At 50.4% G+C, this 23,195-nt stretch overlaps 1 protein-coding gene across 2 annotated transcripts in view; it reads left to right on the forward strand.

Moving 5' to 3' along the window:
- The window catches only part of LOC139051641 (frequenin-2-like), a 411,489-nt gene that overhangs the window by 306,372 nt on the left and 81,922 nt on the right, over positions 1-23,195 (forward strand). For both annotated transcript variants that reach the window (XM_070528587.1, XM_070528586.1), the window contains exon 4: positions 1,738-1,827. In XM_070528587.1, the coding sequence (XP_070384688.1) occupies positions 1,738-1,827 (90 nt within the window). The remainder of the gene's footprint in view (positions 1-1,737; positions 1,828-23,195) is intronic.

Raw genomic sequence — 23,195 nt, forward strand, 5'->3', positions numbered from 1 at the left:
CATATCTTCGCGGCTCGGGTACTAGCCCCTTCCGCGCTGTGCTTTTGAAATGCGCAGAGTGTACGCAAAGTCACGCAGTCTAGTGTTCACGCCAACTAGTTTCACATGAAGCGACTTAGTCAGTGGCCAGGCGAAATAATTTCCCAACGGTAACAGTCTAAAGCGCTCGAACCGCTGCTCATGAAGCAACAAAATCAATACTCGATTCTATGTGCGCTCATATGCGGTGGGTTCATATGCTACCATCAAAACAAATGAAATATTACAGAACAGAAAATAAGTCGCCCTTTGCGTTCACTGCAATAAACTGAACACATGATCGTAGCTAAGAGCTAACGTAGTTTAGTATGCTGTGTTGAGAGCTCACGAAGGGATTTTTTTCTTTCTCGCAGCCACAGCAAAAACAAGTACATTGCGAAGAAGCAAGAATAGACAATAATACATTTGTCAAGCCCACTGGCTAGGCCTCACGTGTGCTATTGCAAAAAAACTAAAGCTAAATTTAATACCCAAATCCGAAGTTACCTCACAAAGCGCAGCGTACGCTGAAATACGTAGTTGCGAAGTTTTGCCACTGTCCGCCTGAATTTTCTCTGCAGGCTACAGTGTAGTCCTGTTCTATGTCATGAACACGCGGAAAATATTGGGTAAAACAATACGTCGTGTACTGTTTTTAATGTATTTGAAAAGAAAACCACTCACCTCTTACGATTTTCCAAAACAGAAACGGAGCAGTGCCGACATGCACTGACTCGTAGAGCAGCCATCTTGATTATGGCACGGGGCATGACAGTAGTACCGCAAACAGCGCTTCGTTCGTGGTATATGCAAAAAATGGCGTGTATGAAAAGAAGAAAAAACTTAATTTTTTGCGTTTTTTTACGCATTTACAATGATTTAAGACATTTTAGTTTTGACTCAATTTAGAGGCTAGAGATCAAGAAGAACCTAAAATGCCTATTTTTTCTTTTAACAGGTTTCTGTCATAGAGCACTCACAGAAAATGTTTTTTTTTCGGTAGAGAAAATTTCTGTAAATTTTATTTAATTTAACAGCTTTTTTTACAGTCCATGTAAGCTAAGTTAGTTATCGAAGTCGACTAGCTTGTACGAGCGTGTGATTCTGTAACATTTTCTAAGCGCCAAGTGCTTGAGGTGTTTTCTTTGCTAATTTCTGGTACCTAATTTTGCACACTCACTGGGGTGTGACCATCCAGACGCCCCTCTGGTCAGCCTCTGTCATCTGCTTATTTATACTTTGTCTGTGGTTCACCCATGGCTTCTAGGACCAGCACTACGCCGAAGCTCTGACGTCAGTCTTAACTAGAAGACGCTAAACTAAACTTAAGCGTAGAAGCCAGAGCGTGAACACTGGTGCAAGGGTTATCGCTTTAAAAGTGGCCCACTGAGTCCTATATCCTGTGTTGCGAAAGCGAATTATAAGCGTTCCTCGCCGTGAAACGTTCAGCTCTTGTTTGAAATGATCCGCACAATGTGCCAGCGAAACTGACAAATTCCTCTGTGCCTCTGAGCATTCAGAATCCCACATGTCGTTTATTATTAAGTTTGCCTATTGTTGTCCCCTAATGTTTGAAATTTCAGTATTATGAGACCCCTGAGTGATTGTTCTCATATACGCTGGCTCGAATTAACGGTTCTTTGTAAGCACGACGGAGCGATGATATTCGCTTGGATGCTTTTAGGGTTTGTTTCACTTGTTTCTTCGTTCCCATTTCAGGGTTTTCTGAGGATATACAAGCAATTCTTTCCTCAAGGTGATCCCTCGAAGTTTGCATCGCTGGTTTTTCGGGTTTTCGACGAGAACAAGGTAAGCTGACTGCTCATTAGCTTCCCTGCGCAACCAGCTGTCGCTCAACTGTGTCTTCACATGTTACACAGTAATGCTTACCATGTATTGGTTGTACATGTGAAATTGTGTAGCCGGCGCGCATCCACCTCTGATGTCAACCTCTCTTACACAGACATACTACAATAAAACGAATCATCATTATCTTTATCAAGGCCTAGACAACACTCTGTTAGCAGGAGCTCGCAGCTTACGTGGAAATACCATTATGTTGTGCGTGTGATAGCGTCGAATCTTCCCCGTGAAAATATTTCTGCGTCATAATTAGAATACATAAGTGCAGCGAATGCGAAGTTCGCTGTCAGTTGTCACTAGCTGAAGGAGGACGCTCTTCTAAGTGAACGAATGAAATAGAAAGATTAACAATCTCGTTAGCGGAATGTTTGTTCTTGCCCTGTGTTTCTAGCAATAGGTGTGGGCGTCATCCTGAATGGCAGGAGAATAATGGGCCGTGACAAGTTTACTCCGCGTCTTAATGTGTGCTAGTGAAATTATTTCGAGAACCATAATGGAGGGCATATTGTTGGCCAAATACTGAAATTTGAATCGACAAACTTCCGTCCAAAATTAATTTTTCCTTCGCTACACAAGCATCCCAGCTTTCATGCTAATGCCATAGTATTGCTCTGCAAGTTTAACCACTTGAAAGTTGGTGCTCTGACCGTTTTTTTTTTCGCGCTGTCACGTTCTCGCACCCTGTCGGCTAACCGATACTAGTGAACTCGGCTATACTTCGTCTGTTTAAATGGTGCATTCAATGAATAGGTTTAAGCCCGTGTATGCACCAGCCGATCGACTTTTGTTCCGTGGCTGCGCACGACTAGTGCCTTGGTGCTGCTGGTAATTAATTGCGTGCTTTGCCGCACCTCGCGGTACAACTCTGGTGGCGCGAATTCTTCCCTTTCACCTTTTAAGGCTTTATGCTGAAATTTCGGTAGCAGGGTGTCTGTGGCAACATCGTGTAGAGCCACCAGCCTCAATAAATCTCTTGTTGGGGCTTCTCACCGTTTCGAGAACATACGCGAACTGTGCGGTCACTGCATTGTGATGCTTATTGAGGTGAACGTATGCGTCAGCAGTATACAGATAGCGCAGCACGAGGCTAAGTACAGAAAAGGAATGCTTTAAGTACAGAAAAAAAAATACTCTCGTTATTTCGCAATCGCACACGTTAAATACTGTGATCAAATACACTGTGACTAATTCGCTTAAAAAGGAGCTCGAATGCTGGAGCACATTAAGAGCGCTCAAGAAATGGTACGAGGTTCACGAAGTAGAGAGGACGGGTGCTCGCTTTGTTGTCCCACCTGTTTAGCAGCTGCGTATGGTCACATCCCGATTGTCGCTGTTGAAACGTTACATTATTCCACTAATGGACTCGCCCATCTCAATTTGAGCAATGTAGGGAGCTGCAAGGAAGACTCAAAAACACCTTCGGTTGGGCATATCTCGTTCATTACTATTGAAATATTAAGCATACAGCATCAAAGTAGTGCGGAGCATGGCAGAGACGCAGGAAAGCATTGGGCTCTTCCTCCTTTGTTTTGACCTTCCAGATTATTCGCTGGCACTTCCAAGTAGACATTGTTACGGGATGTTCGCAGTATAGAAAGAATGTATTTACGATATATATTGTCACGTGGTAGTGAAGGTGAAGAAAGAACACAGTAGCAGTACTGTGAAAGACAAAACTAGCTTTTATTGCGTGAACCTGTGCCCACAAAACAGGTTACACTTAATGCACAACGATAGCGGCGAACACAGTCGGCGATCGTCGAAAATCTGATCAGCGGCTCAAGCGCGTCGCCTTTTATAGATCAGTCGTCGAATGTTCCAGATTAACTGATGGAACCCGCGTGTCTTCCACAAAGTTCTACACCATTCGTGTCAGGCGATGAAATCTGATAACACAAGGTTCGGCGACAACAGACACGCGGATAGAAGCGTCGATAACTTTCCAGAAACGTCGGATACATGCAGGCGCGTCCCTCGCTGTGCGATTACAGTTGTTAAGCGGCGAAACGTGGTTGCCCGATAAAGATAAGTACACGTGTCATTACCCCCCTCTTAAAAAGCATCGACCCGATGCTGCAAACAAACGAAAGTAACAAAGAAAAGCACTCGTAGCAAAGAAAACAACAAACTAAGGAAGTTCATCAGCGTCCGTAAAATGGTTTAAGGCGCACCACGTGGACCACTTCAGATCGTGCGCGGCGCCGCTGTGAGTGCGAAATGCCGTCTGGCACGACCTCATAGTCTAGTGCGCCAATACGTCGGATGACCTTGTAGGGTCCGAAATAGCGTCGCAGCAGCTTCTCACTGAGTCCTCGCCGGCGTATCGGGGTCCATACCCAAACACGGTCGCCGGGCTGGTACTCGACGAAGCGTCGTCGGAGGTTGTAGTATCGGCTGTCGTTCCTCTGTTGGTCCTTGATCCGCAGGCGGGCGAGCTGTCGGGCTTCTTCGGCGCGCTGGAGATAGCTAGCGACGTCAACATTCTCTTCGTCAATGACGTGGGGCAGCATGGCGTCGAGCGTCGTCGTCGGGTTCCTGCCGTAAACCAGCTTAAACGGCGTGATCTGTGTTGTTTCTTGCACCGCCGTGTTGTAAGCGAAGGTTACATACGGCAGGACCGCGTCCCATGTCTTGTGCTCAACGTCGACGTACATCGCTAGCATGTGACCGAGGGTCTTATTCAGGCGCTCCGTGAGACCATTCGTTTGCGGATGGTAGGCAGTTGTCCTCCTGTGGCTTGTCTGGCTATATTGCAGAATGGCCTGGGTGAGCTCTGCTGTAAAAGCCGTTCCTCTGTCGGTGATGAGGACTTTTGGGGCGCCATGTCGCAGCAGGATGTTCTCGACGAAAAATTTCGCCACCTGGGCTGCGCTGCCTTTCGGTAGAGCTTTTGTTTCAGCGAAGCGGGTGAGATAGTCCGTCGCCACGACGATCCACTTATTCCCGGATGTTGACGTCGGAAACGGCCCCAACAAATCCATCCCAATCTGCTCGAATGGTCGACGAGGAGGTTCGATCGGTTGTAGTAACCCTGCTGGCCTTGTCGGTGGTGTCTTGCGTCGTTGACAGTCTCGGCATGTCTTGACGTAACGGGCGACGTCGGCGGTCATACGCGGCCAGTAATACTTTTCCTGTATTCTCGACAGCGTCCGGGAGAATCCGAGGTGCCCAGCAGTTGGATCGTCGTGTAAGGCGTGCAGTACTTCTGGACGCAGCGCCGACGGAACAACAAGAAGGTAGTTGGCGCGGACTGGTGAAAAGTTTTTCTTCACGAGTAGGTTGTTTTGAAGCGTGAACGAAGATAGTCCACGCTTAAATGCCCTAGGGACAACGTCGGTGTGCCCTTCCAAATACTCGACAAGGGCTTTTAGCTCCGAGTCCCCTCGTTGTTGATCAGCGAAGTCTTCCGCGCTTATTATTCCAAGGAAGGCGTCGTCATCCTCGTTATCTTGCGGCGGCGGGTCAATGGGGGCGCGTGATAGGCAATCGGCATCTGAGTGTTTTCGTCCGGACATGTATGTTACAGTAATGTCGTATTCTTGCAGTCTGAGGCTCCACCGTGCCAGCCGTCCTGAAGGGTCCTTTAAGTTACCTAGCCAACACAACGCGTGATGGTCGCTGGCCACTCTGAATGGCCTGCCATATAGGTAGGGGCGAAATTTCGCTATAGCCCAAACGATGGCGAGGCATTCGTATTCCGTTGTGGAATAATTGCCTTCCGCTTTTGACAACGCCCGGCTAGCGTAAGCTATCACGTGTTCATGTCCATCTTTTCTCTGGACTAGGACGGCACCGAGGCCAAGGCTACTGGCGTCAGTGTGAATTTCTGTATCGGCGTGCTCGTCGAAGTGCGCAAGTACGGGCGGCGACTGCATGCGTCGTTTGAGTTCTTCAAATGCGTCGGCCTGCGGCGTTTCCCACTTGAACTCGACATCACATTTGGTTAGATGCGTTAGCGGCTCAGCGATGCGTGAAAAGTCCTTGACAAATCGCCTGTAGTAGGCACACATGCCAAGAAATCTACGCACTGCCTTCTTTTCGATGGGCTGCGGGAACTTTGCGATGGCAGCTGTCTTCTGCGGGTCGGGGCGGACTCCAGACTTGCTGATGACGTGGCCTAGGAACAGAAGCTCATCGTAGGCGAAGCAGCACTTTTCTGGCTTCAGAGTGAGCCCTGATGACATGATGGCCTCGAGTACTGTTGCAAGCCGCCTAAGGTGATCGTTGAAATTTTCGGCGAAGACAATGACGTCATCCAAGTAAACGAGACAGGTCTGCCACTTCAATCCTGCTAAAACCGTGTCCATGACGCGCTGGAACGTTGCAGGCGCCGAGCACAGTCCAAATGGCATAACCTTGAACTCGTAGAGGCCGTCTGGGGTGATGAAGGCGGTCTTTTCGCGAGCTCTTTCGTCGACTTCTATTTGCCAATAGCCAGACTTGAGGTCCATCGACGAGAAGTATTTAGCGTTGCAGAGCCGATCCAATGCGTCGTCTATCCGTGGGAGGGGGTATACATCCTTCTTCGTGATCTTGTTCAGTCGACGACAACCGACACAGAAACGTAGGGTTCCGTCCTTTTTCTTTACCAGGGCAACAGGGGATGCCCACGGGCTTTTCGACGGCTGGATGATGTCGTCGCGCAGCATTTCGTCGACTTGTTCTCTTATAGCTTCACGTTCCCGCGTCGAAACTCGGTAAGGGCTCTGGCGTAGTGGTCGAGCGCATTCTTCGGTTATTATGCGATGCTTTGCGACTGGTGTTTGTCGAATCCTCGATGACGTCGAAAAGCAGCCTTTGTATCGTCGAAGCAGACTTCTGAGCTGTTGCTGCTTAATTACGGGGAGACTTGGACTTATGTCGAAGTCTGGCTCGGGAACTACAGTCGTCGGGGTAGATGCGACAGAATCCGAGAGGACAAAGGCATCGCTGGTTTCCACAATTTCCTCGATGTATGCGATGGTCATGCCCTTGTTGATGTGTTTGAACTCCTTGCTGAAGTTTGTCAGCAACACTTTCGTGTTTCCTCCGTGCAGTCGAGCGATCCTCTCTTGCGACGCAAATTTCACGGTCGAGCAGAAGACGTTGGTCGCCTTCGATGACACCTTCTACGTCAGCGGGTGTTTCGGTGCCGACCAAAATAACAATGCTGGAGTGAGGCGGGATGCTCACTTGATCTTCGAGCACACTCAAGGCATGGTGACTACGAGGGCTCTCCGGCGGTATCGCTTTATCTTCCGACAGCGTTATTGACTCTGACTTCAGGTCGATGATTGCGCCGTGTTGGTTCAGGAAGTCCATACCGAGAATGACGTCTCGTGAACACTGTTGGAGGATAACGAAAGTGTCAGGGTAAGTTCGGTCATGAATGGTTATTCTTGCCGTGCAGATTCCAGTTGGCGTGATGAGGTGTCCTCCTGCGGTGCGAATTTGAGGGCCTTCCCATGCAGTCTTAACCTTCTTCAACTGGGCGGCGATGTGTCCACTCATGATGGAGTAATCAGCCCCTGTGTCCACTAAGGCGGTAACCGCGTGTCCGTCGAGAAGCACGTCGAGGTCGGTGGTTCTTTGTCTGGCGTTGCAGTTGGGTCTTGGCGTCGGATCACGGCTGCGTCGTGTTAAACTGAAGCTTGAACGTCGCGTCGTCAAGTCGTCTTTCGTCGGTGTAGTCTTGGCTTCCTGACTTCGTCGGGACGGCGGCGTGTCGTCATTAGGTCGTCGAGATGGTTGCTTCGTCGTCTTCGTCGGCGGCGGAGGATCTTCGTCAGTTCGACGAACAGCAACCGCACCTCCATCGGTTGCTGCTTTTAGTTTTCCGGATATGGGCTGACGGACCGGCCGCGGGCTGGGCCAGTGTATGGTCGGCGCTGCGGCGACAGGTAGCGGCCTGGTGACGGCGAACGGGAAGCTCCTCAATGGCTCCACTGAGTGGCGGCGAGGTAGTCGGCGATATCGCGAGGTCGTTCGCCAATCTGTGGCCGCGGCGCGTTAACGGCGAAACCTCGCAGTCCCATCTCCCGGTATGGGCATCGGCGGTACACATGGCCGGCTTCCCCGCAGTGGTAGCAGAGCGGGCGGTGGTCAGGAGCGCGCCAAACGTCTGTCTTCCTCGGGTAGGTGCGCTGAGTGACGGGTGGTCGTGCTGGCAGCGGCGGCGGACGACGAAACTGCGGCGTGACAGGGCCCTGGCGCGGTCGCGGAGGGGGGCCTTGACGGCGTGCGACGGCGGCGTAGGTCATTGCTTGCGACTCGGGCTGTGGCGATTCAGGGGCTACTCCAAGTTGTTGTTGGAGTTCCTCACGCACGGCATCGGCAATCGAAGCCACTTGAGGCTGTGATGGTGGGAACAGCTTTTGTAGCTCCTCCCGCACGACAGCTCGGATAGTCTCGCGTAGGTCGTCGGTGCCCAGTGACTGAAGTCCGGAGTAGTTTGTCGCGTTCGTGCGGTGCTCGAATTGCCGGTTTCGCAGCTCGAGTGTCTTCTCGATGCTGGTGGCCTCGCGAAGAAACTCGTCGACGGTATTCGGTGGGCTTCGTACCATCCCGGGAAAAAGTTCCTCCTTCACACCACGCATGAGTAGGCGAACTTTCTTTTCCTCGGCCATATCCGGGTCAGCGTGGCGGAACAGACGGGTCATTTCTTCCGTAAAGATGGCAGCGTTCTCGTTTGGTAGCTGCACTCGGGCGTCCAGCATAGCTTCGGCCCTCTCCTTGCGCACGACACTTGTAAAGGTGCGCAGGAAGCCGCTACGGAACAGGTCCCACGTAGTCAAGGTCGACTCCTGTTCTCAAACCACGTTCTGGCGGTGTCTTCTCAGGCGAAGTAGACATGCCGCAGCTTTTCGTCGGAGTCCCAGTTGTTGAATGTCGCGATTCGCTCGTATGTCTCCAGCCAGGATTCCGGGTCTTCAGTCGCTGCTCCATGGAAGGTCGGTGGGTCGCGGGGTTGTTGTAGGATAACGGGGGACGCTGGGGCAGCCATTGATGTTGTCTTGACCGCGATCTTCTTTGTCGCCTCAGGTAGAAGTCCGTGCTCTTGGGGCAGTCCTTGCAGTCTGCGGCTAGCACGCTGGTCTTGGGCGGTGTCGGTTTTGTCCTCGGGCTTTGGGCTTGGATCGCGGCTTTGCGGGGGCGTTCGGTACATGAACGCACTAGCACCTCCACCTAATGTCACCTGGTAGTGACGGTGAAGAAAGAACACAGTAGCAGTACTGTGAAAGACAAAACTAGCTTTTATTGGGCGAACCTGTGCCCACAAAACAGGCTACACTTAAAGCACAACGATAGCGGCGAACACAGTCGGCGATCGTCGAAAATCTGATCAGCGGCTCAAGCGCGTCGCCTTTTATAGATCAGTCGTCAAATGTTCCAGATTAACTGATGGAACCCGCGTGTCTTCCACAAAGTTCTACACCATTCGTGTCAGGCGATGAAATCTGATAACACAAGGTTCGGCGACAACAGACACGCGGATAGAAGCGTCGATAACTTTCCAGAAACGTCGGATACATGCAGGCGCGTCCCTCGCTGTACGATTACAGTTGTTAAGCGGCGAAACGTGGTTGCCCGATAAAGATAAGTACACGTGTCAATATACAAAATGAGTCCGAGTAGTTAAGATGGCTGACCACCAACAACACGCAGCAGCCAGCGTCCCGCGACCTTCTTCTTCCTCTCTTATTTTATCCTTCCCTAACAGCACTCCCGGGAGGTGAAGCGCTGTCTCGGCGCATGGTAGGCGGAGAATCGCGAGCGAAGTATGGCTTCAGATGCGAAATGTGCACGATGTCAACAGGCGTCGGACATGAGCATGCATCAAACTGTGGCGGCGAAATCTCGTAATTTGCGTGGTTAACTTGACGTAGGACTTCATAAGGCCCTGTGTAGCGAGAGAGAAGCTTCCCGGAGAGGCCAACCCGACGAGCTGGTGACCAAAGGAGCACACAAGCACGAAGTGCGAACTTAACATCATGATGGCGCCGCTCTTAACGCTCGTTATGTATATGCTGCGAGGCAGTTGCACTCAGTTGCAACACGTGGCACACAAGGGAGGATAGTGTCAAACGGCAATGTGGGGTCATGACCATACAAAAGATAAAAGGGCGAATATTCTGCAGTGTCATGTCGGGATGAGTTGTACGCGAACGTCACGTAGGCCAGCGGGGCGTCCCAGTCCCGGTGATCGTTGGAGACGTACCACGACAGCATCTCTGTGATTCTTCGGTTGAGACATTCCGTAAGACCGCTGGTTTGTGAGTGGCAGGCGGTGGACAGCTTGTGCTCAGTGGCTCAAGAGCGGAGGAGGCCGTCGACAACTCGAGACAAGAACGAGCGGTCGCGGTCTGTAAGTAACTGTCGAGGTGCACCATGGTAGAGAATGACGTCGTGGAGGAGAAAATCGGCGACATCTGTTGCACAACTAGTCGGCAACGCCTTTGTTATCGCGTAGCATGTCGCCTAATCAGTAGCGACAGCGGTCCACTTATTCCCTCTAGTCGTCGTCGGAAAAAGGCCAAGCAGGTCAAGGCTTACACGAAAGAAAGGTTCAGAGGGAACTTGAATTGGATGTAGTCGTCCAAAAGGTGGCAGGGGAGGTTTCTTCCAGCGATGACACAATTCGCAAGTTGCGACATAGCGACGCACGGAGCGGTACAGACCCAGCCAGAAGAACCGGCGTCGTATGCAGTCGTATGTAGGTACGCAAAACTCCAAAGGGTCCCACCGTCGCTGCATCGTGAAGTTGTTGGAGAGCGACGGATCGCAGATGACGAGGAAGGACAAGGACCAACTCAGGGCCGTCAGGGTTGATATTGCTGCATTAGAGGAGCACGGACATGTGGCACGTACCGTCAGTGCTGCCAGATTGCACCCCGGCGATGATGGACTGTAAGGATTCGTCGCGTTGTTGTTCAGCGCGCATGTCGGTCCTATCAGTAAGAACCATCACGCAGGTCCCGGATCCCCCGCAGCAGGCTCAGGGGGATCCACGGGGTGGCGAGAGAGGCAGTCAGCGTCCTTGTGGAGGTGTCCAGTCTTGCAATTGACAACTAACGAAAATTCCTGGAGCTGCAAAGCCCAGCGAACAAGCCGTCCTCTTGGGTCTCGGAGGGAAGATAGCCAGCAGAGTGCGTGGTGGTCTCTAACGACCGAAAACGTGCGGCCGTACAAATATGGCCCGAACTTGGCGACATACCAAAGTAAAGCCAAGCACTCCCACTCGGTGATGGAGTAATTTCTCTTCTCGGCAGGTGACAGCAGGTGATTAGCGTAAGCTATCACGCACTCGGTACGATTCTGTTGTTGGGCGAGAACAGCGCCGATGCCATGGCCGCTTGCGTCAGCGTGGACTTCAGTCGGTGCAGATGGAGTAAAGTGGGCAAGTATGGGAGGTGTGGTCAGAAATGTGATGAAAGCGGTGAACGCGGGAGTTTGCTCAGGGCCCCATGAAAACGGCGTGTTCTTCTTTAGACCCGTCAAAGGCCGAGCAATGTCGGCGAAGTTTTTCACGAAACGGCGAAAGTAAGAACACAGGCCGACGAATGAAACGCACGTCAGAAACAACGTGGCACAGGGAAACTGCGTACGGCGTGAACCTTTTCCGGGTCTAGTCAGACACCGGATGCGTCATCGAGGTGTCCCAACACGGTGATCTGAGGGCGGCCGAATTGACACTTCGTGAAGTGCAGTAGAAGGCCGTCTTTTCGGAAGACTGCAAGAATGGCAGCGAGTCGTGTAAGGTGGCTGCCAAACGTGGGCAAAAAAACAATAACATCGTCAAGGTAACAGACAGGCGGTCCATTTGTAGTCTTGCAGAAGAGAATCCATCATACGTTCAAATGTCGCAGGAGAATTTCATAGGCCAAAGGGCATGACTTTGAACTGATATGAGCCATCCGACGTGATGAAGGCCGTCTTCTCGCAATCCATTTCATCAACGGAAATCTGGCACTAGCCGCATCGAAGACTGATGGACGAGAAGTATTTAGCTCCGTGCAAGCAGTCCAAGGCGTCATCGATGCGTGGTAGTGGGTAGACCTCTTTTCGCGTGATCTTGTTTAAGTGGCAAAAATCGACGCAAGAATGCCAGGTACGATCTTTCTTTTCCACATAGACGACAGGCGAAGCCCAAGGACCGGCTGATGGCTCGATGACCCCTTTGCGGAGCATTTTGTCCACTTCTGATTGGATGACTCGACGTTCAGCATGCGCTACACGATAGGGACGCCGCAGAATAGGATTCATATCTCCAGTGTTTATACAATGCAGAACAACAGATGTTTGGCCTAAAGGCCTGTGGCCGAAATCAAAGATGTCACTGTACAATGCAAGAAGGAGATGTATGTCCATGGTCTCTGCAGAGGTGAGGTGAGGTGCAATCATCTTCGCGAAGTCATCCGTTAGGGAACCAAAGCTGTGAGCTGCAATTGGCGCTAAGAAACCACTCTCGGCATCCAGACTTTCATTGTCAAATTCGGAAGTATTAGAAACGCTGGCCAAGAACATGCCGGCTGGAAGCACTTGAGGGCACAGGCTGAAATTCAGAAGCAGAAGAACGATGCCGTTATTAGTAATCGTCACCAGCGTATGCAGAAGAGCAACGTCTCGGTTCAAAGCACGTCGATGATGGGGCGAAGGAGATATTCATCGTCGGAAATCTGTGGCTGCGCAGTCAAAGCGACGTAAGTGACTGCCTCAGGTGGCACACGCACATCGGGAAGCGACCACAAGTGCGGTGGAGTGGTGCTCAGAGTATCGGTGACTTGAGGCAGTTCCAACTGAAGGACGCCGGTTGCGCAGTCGATGAGAGCGAAATGATGGGATAAAAACTCCAGTCCACGGATAACATCGTGAGTGCAGGTCTCGATCACAGCAAAGAGAACAGAAGTAGGGTGGCCGGCTATATTAAACGCGCAGTACACATTCCAAGAACAACCAGCACGCCGCGGTCGGCCACACGAAGCACTCGGGCAGCTTCTGGGTTGAGAACCTTCTTTAAACGTCTACGTAGGCTAGCACTCATCACAGACACGGGGGCTCCAGTGTCGACGAGTGCTTGGACAGGTACTGTACGTCGTCTATTTTAACGTCAATTACGCTTGTCTTTGTGGGCACAGATAGAGCATTTGCTGCAGTAGCAGGTGATTCGGCACCACCTCCGAGGGCTGCATTTCTTAGTTTTCCGAAAGGGTGCGGCCAAAGCCACAGGGGACGAAAGGCGACCTGGCTGCGGCGAACGGGAAGATGGGCGACGCATTTGCCATGAACGAGACTGGTGTCCGCGCAGCGATGCGGAGCGGCACAGTTGTCAGGGCTGTGAGACTCGGCGGTGGGCGAAAAATTGCGGTTATTGCCATTAAAACGGCTCAGGTTGGTCGGTGTGCGAGCTGTCGAGGGCCACGAGTTGCGACAGTATCGGGCGACATGAGGTAATGCGGCTACAGGTGAAACATATCGGCTGGTCATCCGCAGTTCTCCACTCAGTCGGGTTGCGATAACGCGGAGAGAAGCGTCGGGGTGGAGCGAAAATAGTAGAAGGGCGTACGTTAGCTCTGGGATTGGCGACAGCACAGACAGAATGTAAACCAATGTTTTGAGGTTCCTGGCGAATGACGGCTTGTGCGAGGAGAATTGAAAAAGTGGTAGCATCAGGGCTACGCAAACAGAAAGCTGCGGGCGCCATCGCATCCAGTTCACGTCAAACGATTCGCACCATGTCTTCTGATGGCGACGCATGCTGCTGTGTGGGTTGATCTTCACACGTCGACGTTGCGGTAGTATTGGGAAGTCTGGCGAATGGTTGCAAGACGCGTCGGCTTTTGGCCTGCTCGAATTGTCAGCACTCTTTAATTATAGCATCAACTGTAGAGCAGCTTTTGCACATGAGCAGATTAAAAGAGTCCTCAGCAATGCCCTAAAGCACGTGCCCGACCTTCTCAGCTCCTGTCATGTCGTCATCGGCTTTACGACAATGTGCCAGCACGTGCTGGATATACGAGACATAGGACTCCATGGGGGATTGGGCACGGGAGACTAGTTCCTGCTTTGTGGCAATTTTACGGCCGGCTGGTTTGCCGAACAACCCTGTCAACTTCTGTTTGCGTTGGTCCCAGCTGGTTAGCTCTTCGTGGTTTTCGTAGCACACCTTTGCCGTGCCTCTTACGTAGAACAACAGGTGAGCTAGCATAAGTGCAGAGTCCCATCTTTTGATTCCACTCACGCGTTTGTACATGGCCATCCGCTCTTCACCGTCCGCGCCATCGCTCCCGCAGAAAGTTCCAGGATCCTTGGGTTACGCAACGACAACCGAAGGTGGTAGCAACGTAGCTGGCGACGGTGACGTAGGAGGCGGCAATGACGTTAATCCCGCGTGCTCACCGTCATTCATGGTGCGGATGGTGATGCGACGTCCACTGCTGAGCCCCGTTTCCAGCCCTGGTACCGAGCACCTCTCACCAATATGTTACGGGGGTGTTAGAAGGATAGAAATAGTGTATTTACAATATATAAAGAAAATGAGTCAGAGTAGTTAAGATGGTTGACCACCAACAACACGCAGCAGCCAGCGTCTTGCGATCTTTATCCTCTCTCTTCTTTCATCCTTCCGTAACAGTGTGCGTAGCCGCAGACCCGCAGCGTTCTGAGAGACTTTATTGTACTTGTCCTGCAGATTATAGTGGCATCCGAGACCCAAATGAGACCTCCTGTAACATTAATTGTCATTCAGCTTGAAGCGCACATTGCGCCGTCATCTTTTCTTTTTTTGTCTCGTGTTGTTGTACTTGCTCATTTTTACTTTTCCGCCAAGCTACCATTGAAAGCGGCACGCTATGACATAGGCTGCCGGTTCCTCCCAATTCAACTGAATCTGGCTCAATAGACAGACCCTTCGTCTGCATGTTTCGATGGCTGCTGCATTTGCATAGAAGACATTTCGGCAGGCCCTAAATCAAATGCAAGATATTCGCCGTATCTCAATCGGTTGCACTGCGTGTGGCCACACAGTCGTTTTTGTTTCTTTAAATAACGTCAGGTGACGTAACTTTCTCCGTGTAGCCCACGTAGCATGCAGTTCCTTGCTTTCCCGGCCACGCTGCATCCGAGGTGACTGCGTCAACAATTCGGCCGTCACTAGAGAGTTTTAGCCCAGCGGGTTTACGGCCAGCGGAGCGGAGCGGGCGAGCGGAGATGCGACTGCGCATGCGCACCACGCTGAGGCGGCCAGCGGTTTTACGGAGCAGCGTTTACGCCCGCTGGAAAGCACTCCCCAGCGGAGGGTATACGCAGCGCGCGAGCGTGTGTATGGGAAATGCAAGACGGCAGCCGCGAACATGAACGCCGGCAGTTCTGCATCGAAGACGGCGACTGCCGCGCTGACCCGTACATTAGTACTCAGTACATTATTAACAAATAATGCACTGAGAACATGTAATATATCTTTATTCAACATTTCTTGCATTATAAAAGCAAGCGTAATTCAATTTCATTTCTCAGTAACTCCTATTCGAACCACTAGGTGGGGCAACAGAGCGCCCCGCTATTTACCCCGCTCGAGCGGGTGATCCGCTGTGCTAAAATTCTTTTTTCGCGAGCCGCTCCGCTGGCGCAACAGTGGAGACCGCTCCGCTCCGCTGGCCGTAAACCCGCTGGGCTAAAACTCTCTACTGTGTATCACGCTGCGATAAGAGATGCGCTGGCGTAAGCCGTGTTACGCTTGGTACTCGGCACAAAGCGTGCCCTTTCTCTTCTTTCTCTCGCCAGTCTGGCTTGCATAGGCTATATAAGTGAGCACGGAATAAAGGCTGCTGCATTATCGCCTTCCTGATGGCGGCCTGTTATTTCGCCGTTCACGGAACGACAATACATGGTGTCAGAAATGGGGTCCCATCTCGACAACGCCCTGAACAAAAGAACGGCTTGGAAGCCAGGCTGTTGCAATGTGTCTGCTGAAGGTGCCAGACCCTCTTCGCATCACAGGTGACGTTTCTAAAAACTGGCAGCTATTTAAGCAGAAACTAGAGCTCTATTTCAACATTCTGAATCATTCAGCTGTCTTGATTGAAAGTAATTAGCCGTCTTGATGCAAAAGCTCGTTTTCACCAAATCCCGCTTAACGATAAGACTTCACGAATTTGTACTTTCGCTGCCCCCTTTGGAGGGTACCGTTATTGAGGCTGCCGTTTGGCATCTCATCAGTGTCTGAAGTCTTTCAAAAGATACTCAGTGAAATCTTCGAGTCTCTGCCTGGTGTTCATGTAATGTCGACGACATTTTGGTATGGTGATCGAACGTCCAGAGAGCAGCACGATCAGTGCCTAAAATCCGTATTTGAAGCCGCAAGGCGGGCCAGTGTAGCACTCAATGCGGAGAAGTGCAAGGTTGGAGTTGAAAAGATTGAATTCTTGGGTGATGTAATCTCGGCAAAAGGTATAACGCCTAGCTAAGCACTTGTCAAATCCATAACGGATATTCCTGTGCCATTCGACAAGCGTGCAGTGCAACGTCTGCTCGGCGTTGCGAAATACTTTTCCAAATATATTCCTTCCCAGGCAGTAAGACACCGCAACTGCTCAAATTGATCAAGCATGACGCGGTCTTTGAATGGACTCCCAACCACACAAAAGAGTGGCTAGAAACCTGGAAATGCTTCAGCGAAATGCCACTACTCGCACTCTTCGATCTTCTCAAAGAAACAAAGATAACGTCAGACGCATCATTGAATGGCTTGGGTTGGGCACTGCTACAGCTTCATGGCGATAACTGGCGTCCCGTGGCATACGCGTCATGGACGCTCACTTCATCAGAGCAAGGTTATTCGCAAGTTGAAAAAGAAGCCTTGGCAGTGACGTTTGGCTGTCGGAAATTTCACTACTTCATCTATGGCCGAAAGGTAACTTTGGAGACCGACTACCGACCACTGAGTGCAATCACTCAAATAGCAATATGGGGCATGCCACCCAGACTTCAAAGGTTCTTTCTGCGGTTGCTAAAATACGATTTCACTATACATTATGTTCCAGACAAACCGCTCCTTCTGGCTGATATGCTTTCACGGGCCGCAACCGCCACTCTAGAAGATGACGGAGCAGGTGAAGATGACGTTGAAATGCATGCTGTTGGTAAAGTGGCCGCTTTTGTAAGCGACGTCACGTTAAAGCGGCTTGCGGGCGCGACTCAAAGACCAAGACCTGTGTGCAGTAAAGGAAGATATCTATGCCGGAACAGGCATACAGGGAGAGCTGAAACCTTTCACCAGCCAACTTTCTGTAGTGCAAGGTGTCGTCCTAAAAGGCAGCAAAGTAATAGTGCCTGCGGTCATGCGCAGAGAGATGCTAGAACGCATTCATGAAGGCAACATGGGTATACACAAATGTAAAGCGAGTGCACGAAGGTTTGTGTTTTGGCCGGGCATGAATGCACAAATCGCTGCTATGACCCGAAAATGTGGGGCATGCACACGCCACGCTTACAGCCAACGTGTATGACCACTACTTATGACACCGACACGAGACTACCCGTGGTACAGAGTCGGCGTCGCTTTATTCCAGCACGGGGGAAAATCGTATCCGTTTTGATATGACGCTCTCTCAAATTTTCCAGAAATCGAGCAGCTGCACGACATCTCATCGTCAACAGTCATCAAAAAGCTGGGAGCCATATTTGCAAGATATGGTATCCCGGTAGAAGTGTGCACCGGTAATGGACCCCAGTTCGCAAGTAGAGACTTTCGCCGTTTCGCACGAAAGTACGACTTCAGGCATGTGACATCGAGTACGGAGTTCTCTCGTTCCAAGGCTTGTCAGAGGATGGAGTGCAAATAATGAAGCTGATCATGAAGAAAACGAAAGAAGCTGGTGAAGATTTTTCGCTGGGTCTCCTTAGTTACAGGTTGACTCCTCTTAAGACGGACGGTCACCTGGCGAATTGTTACAAGAAAGACAGCTGAGGTGAACCTTGCCAGATTTGAACGATGGAACAAAGACGCAAGTACACACGCATATTCAGACGGATTGTTCAAGAGGTCCACTTTCACCCCTTGAAGAAAGTCAAATTGTCAGGGTGAAGAAAGAAAGCATGGTCACAGAAAGCGAAAGTTATTGCCAGGACACTCCCGAGGCCATACAAAATTCTAACCGAAGGGAACAAGGTTCTTCGGCGCAACCGGAAACATTTACTACCCACAGACGAACCTTTCAACCCGGAGGTATTTGGAAATGATGTCCCCGATGAGGCTAGTCACCAGACCACTCCGCCTACATCAGTTCCTGACACTCCGAGGGCCCCTGTTGCTGCTACAGCGCAAGCTTCCACTCCTCCCCCGAGACGATCCAGCAGGCAGAGCCTACCTCCCCAGCGCCTGGAATACGACAGCAACTTTAATCAAACCACTTGAAGCAATTTGTTCTTTTTCTTTTTTTTTTCAAGAGGAAAAAGATGTATCGCGCTACGATAAGACATGCGCTGGCATAAGCCGCATTACGCTTGGCACTCGGCACAAGGGGTTCCCTTTCTCTTCTTTCCCTCGCCAGTCTGGCTGGCCTGGGCTATATAATTGAGCACGAAATAAAGGCTGCTACATTATCGCCTTCCAGATGTCGGCCTGTCATTTCGTCGTCCACGGAACGATGATACAACTGACGCTGGCCGATAAAAGCTATATATAATCTCTGCGTGCGCGCTCCGTTCCCAGTGAACTCGCTATCGTGCACGCGAAAACTGCCTCGGCGGCGAAGCGCTGTCCTCAAACCACCCCCCTTGCGCTAATTAATGGCGCCCGTTTACGTGGGCTCGGAAGAACCTCCTCCCTCGAGCAGCGCGGGATCCTTCTTTGTTACGGCGGCTGCGCTTACCAACCTACTCGCTTTGCGGCGACCAAGGGGTGCCGTTTGGCGGATGGCTCGCGAGCGATTGCACCAATTGCACCGGCAGGACCACTGTGGAGTCGGCCAGAGAGGCTGCTCGTAATCCATAGCATAGAATGCACCTTTGGACCGTCCCGGGGGGGGGGGGGGGGGGTGAGGGGGTGATTTTATAACGAGACTAAGCCCGTTTTGCGGCAGAACGGGGCCGGGTGGAGAAGAGAGGGGCGAGCGATTTCTCCGGCTTTGGAACTGAGCGTCCCTAGGAGATTGTGTCCGCCAACGTGAATCCGCTTATGGGCTCTTTAAAAAAAATAAACTGAAAAAGTATCCCGCGTTGTTCTGTCGCCGGCAACCATTTCGGCTTCGTCCTGTGCCCGTCATCGTTGGCTTCCTGTTGTGTAAATTTGTTTCCTTTTTTTTTCTGTGCGCAGCTCTGAGTTCGCTGCATATCGAGTTAAGTTATGCGGTGGTACCCAGATAATGCATTTATGTGCAAGAGAACGTTGCAGTTTGAGCCGTTGTTTCTGCCTTCTTGGTTTATCTGGTAAGCTTCTTTGCCTTTTCGTGTTCGTTTTCCAGGCGGCGCCGTACAACGAGCACTGAATTGTTGCGAAAAAGCATCAGTGGTGTTTAATAAAAGAAAAAGAAAATAATATATTTGAACCACCCAACAACCACGCCATGAAAGAAAGAAAGAAAGAGACGAGGAAAAGGGAAAGGGCGCATGACACAGGCGCAATAAAACGCGCGGCGTTAAAGCCAGAATACATGGAGCAAACTTTCACGACGAAATTCGGGCGGCAGAAAATCTGCCGCTCCGCGACGCCGTATGTTCGTCGGGCTGCGCTACATAGAGCGAAGACACGGCGGCCGCCGCCGTTGAGTCGCTGCGTTGTTATCGGTGTGGCTAGGCAGTTTGATTCGCGCTAAGCCACTACTTCAAATATAGACGAGGCAAATGCGCTGTAGTGAAACACATGACACACAAAAAAAAAGAACTTTAACGACAACTATTATCGCTTTTGAATTGCGGAACACTCTAAGAACGCGTAAATTTTTGTTTAGAAATGATTTCTAGTGTTTTTTATGTGTTTGAGAGATTCATGTGCCGATGTAGTTTAAAGAAAGCAGCGATGCTATGCGTTGTGGCAACACTTGGTGGGTAAACAACTTTCGGCACCTCCAACTCCGCGGCTCTGTTCTGTGGCTCAACGCGCCCGCGGCCGAAGCAAGCAGACCCGAAAGTAGTGCACGTGAGCTTGTCTAACCATGGCTGTTATTAACTTATTAACCGCTTTGGATGCCATGAGTACGAAAAGCAGGAGACCGGCGTGAACGATAGAGCGGGATCGGGATACACGTACAAGCGGGGAAGCCTAGCCGGAAGTCGGGGCGGATAGTGAGACCTGATTGGTTCGCTTTGGGGCGCCGCTCGTTTGCCGCTTCCGGTATCGTTGCCGCCCGACGAACTTTTCTGCGCCAGCTAGATCGGCGGCGAACGACGCTTTCTCCGCCGCCGCGCGTCGCGCGTACGCCGCCAGGCGTCGAACGCCGACTATTCGTCGCATATTCGCTCCATGTATTCTGGCCTTTATGCGGCTCGTGGTGGCGTTTGGACCAGGGATCCACCAAGCTCATTGACGAGTACGTCGATAGTAGGAATGAAGGAAAAAAAAAGGTTTATTTTACATTATTTACACTGACTTTAGGTACGCAAGCCCATTTCAGGTAGGAGCATATTAAATGTCTTAGTTCACATCAGGACACGTCAACCCCACCCCACTGCCCGAAAGGCCTCCGCCACCCTCTTCCCTAGGTGAATAGACTAGGGAATCTGATGACTGTATTGTGGCCAATCACAATCATCGAATCGGTCGTAAGATCCCGCCTATGATATCGCACCGTTCCGCTAAATTCCGCCTCCGATGTTGTACCTTCGCGCCCGCATAATTATCAACCTGGGAATCCGCGGTCGAAGCCGTTCCCACGGTAGCATTCGACGTTCGCCCAATTCATGAATTAGTTCAGGTTGTCAGATCCAGCTACAGGGGTCTTTTGTTCAACAGTCGGCATCAGCGGTGCGCTGACTTCTGGATAGGCGCTGATGAATGGGGGGGGGGGGGGGGGGAGGGGTGTTGCCTCGTTGTAAAACGTCTAATTAATGCCTTTGATTGCGTTGAGATGTAACAGGCGTTAATACTGCTTGCTTTTATTGAAGCTGCACATTGCGTTAAAAGCAAGTACGAGACAAGAAAAAAAAAAAGACGCAAAGCAGGCAGTCAGCGTTGTCGGTCTCTCTCTCTGGTCCATTTTTTTAATGTTTACGTTGTTAACGTCATGTACCAACCAGCCCAACAGCAATCTTCCAGAAAATCGTAGCTCTCTAAGTAAAACGCCACGAGGGAGCAGTCCTCTGCTTCAAGGTGATAACGTGTTTCGAGCAAATAAAGTACAGGGCTAACACAAGTGGCGTCGCTCTTTTACCTGCTGTCCTACAATGCACTAGCGCGATGTCCCCTAACTTCTGTTAATTTTATCTTCATTTTGCAGAATAATTTGGAAGGTTTTGTTTCCGTGTGTGAAGGAAAGCACATTTTCGCATCCCCACCCCCACCTTTTTTTTTTTTTTTTAATGTGCGATTGTTTCTCCGGACTGAATTTGAACCTTTGCCGTAAAGAATGCTGGCTGTCGTAGTCCTTAGCGGAAGAAGGGCAACTACACTCTTAGGCAAAGTTACACCCTTTGGCTTGCCCCTTCTGCCACACAACAATAATCGTTATCTGCCTTGATGCGTTTCCGTGCTTCAACGCTGCGAGCCCGGTACTTTCCAGTAACGAGCGGCAGGCGCGTTATCAGCATAGGGCAGTTTACACCCTTTGGAGTGCCCCTTCTGATAACGCGCGTGCCGTTCGTTACTGGAAAGTTCCGGGCTCGCAGCGTTAAAGAAAGGAAACGCATCAAGGCAGATAACGATTATTGTTGTGTGGCAGAAGGGGCAAGCCAAAGGGTGTAACTTTGCCTAAGAGTGTATGGTAAGCAGCATGTTTTGTTTGTACTATGACACGTCCTCTTGATCCTCGAGATCAAAAGACATAGATTTTAGAAATAAAACGGTTCAGGATGAGTCTTGTTCAGGAGGTGCACCTCCTATTTTTTCTCTTAAAAGTTCAGGAAAAAAAATGTCTGCAAGGACATTGTCGTTGGCGTTCGGATCGATGTCGCTGTCAGCCCATCTGGAGCGGGAAAGAGGCTAGGGCTACTGTCATAGCTCTGACAGGGTCACTGCGCATGCGCTCTGGACATGGTGAAATCCGTATATTTTGCTGGTTCTGTGCTTTGGAGCTACAGCTTTCACGATAATAAACTTGATAGGTAGCTCAGAATATCGCGGCGAGCGGTGAAAAAAGAACCAAATAACAGGCGTAACATTAAATTTTGTCCTGCCCGCGAATACATGCAATATTGCCGCGCAACTGGCCGCTCGAGGCACTTTGCGTGTATTCGCTAGCTTCTTTCACGCTCGGAAAAACACTTGTGTAGCGCGTATTGAGCAAAAGAAACCTATATCGGGAGTTTTTCATGTTCGTCTACAATTTTTGCATTGGCACTTTTAACCTAACTGTAATACTTAAGATGTTGATTAAGTATTTCTGACTAATTTGTAATTAGGCGGAATGCAAAAAAGTAATCTGGGTATCTGCAAGCGACTGCAAACAAGATTACCTTGGTTGTCTCCAGCCACGTGGCTTTTGCATATATTGAGATCTTGGTGCATGATACCTGGGACAACATGTATATTTCTCTATGGAAACATAAATTTCCAACCACAAATAAATCAATAAGAAAAATGAGCCGGCTCATAACTGCTTCCAGGTTGTGGTTAGGACCTAGCTGTCAGCTGCATAGAGAAAAGAAGTTAGGAATAAGAAGCAGGAAGATATTAGTATTTAAAACTGACTAGAAGGACAAAGCCTAAAAAAATTTGGTGTGTACACTTTGCGTACGCTATGCTACTCACTGATTTTAATAATAGGAGGAACACAAGACTCGACTATAATACATCACAGCACATCGCTCAGTGTACGAATGACGATTCATAAATGCGGTACGTAAATGAAGAATAGAGGGATATCTTGTGTCATGGAGTCACATGTTCGCGTGTGCCTTGTATCACAGTTGCAAGTACTATGTGTGCAAGCCGGTCAGCCTTCTGATTTTGAGCAGTAACCACGTGGGAGTGTACCCACTGAAAGACTAAAAACGACATCTCGAGATGCACTTTCCGAAGCCGTGACGGCAGCGGGGTGCCACTGCTCGGCTGTCAGTGTTAATCTTCTGTAAATACACTGAGCGCTTCTCGAGAGTCTATATAATGAAAATAATGTTGCTAGCTGCGAGCTCGCCCTTGCACACAGGTCAGTGGTACATTAATTTCGCTGTTCTGTCTTGGAAAC

This window comes from Dermacentor albipictus, unplaced genomic scaffold (genome assembly GCF_038994185.2).
Source record: "Dermacentor albipictus isolate Rhodes 1998 colony unplaced genomic scaffold, USDA_Dalb.pri_finalv2 scaffold_13, whole genome shotgun sequence".
In the NCBI taxonomy this organism is placed as follows: Eukaryota; Metazoa; Arthropoda; class Arachnida; order Ixodida; family Ixodidae; genus Dermacentor; species Dermacentor albipictus.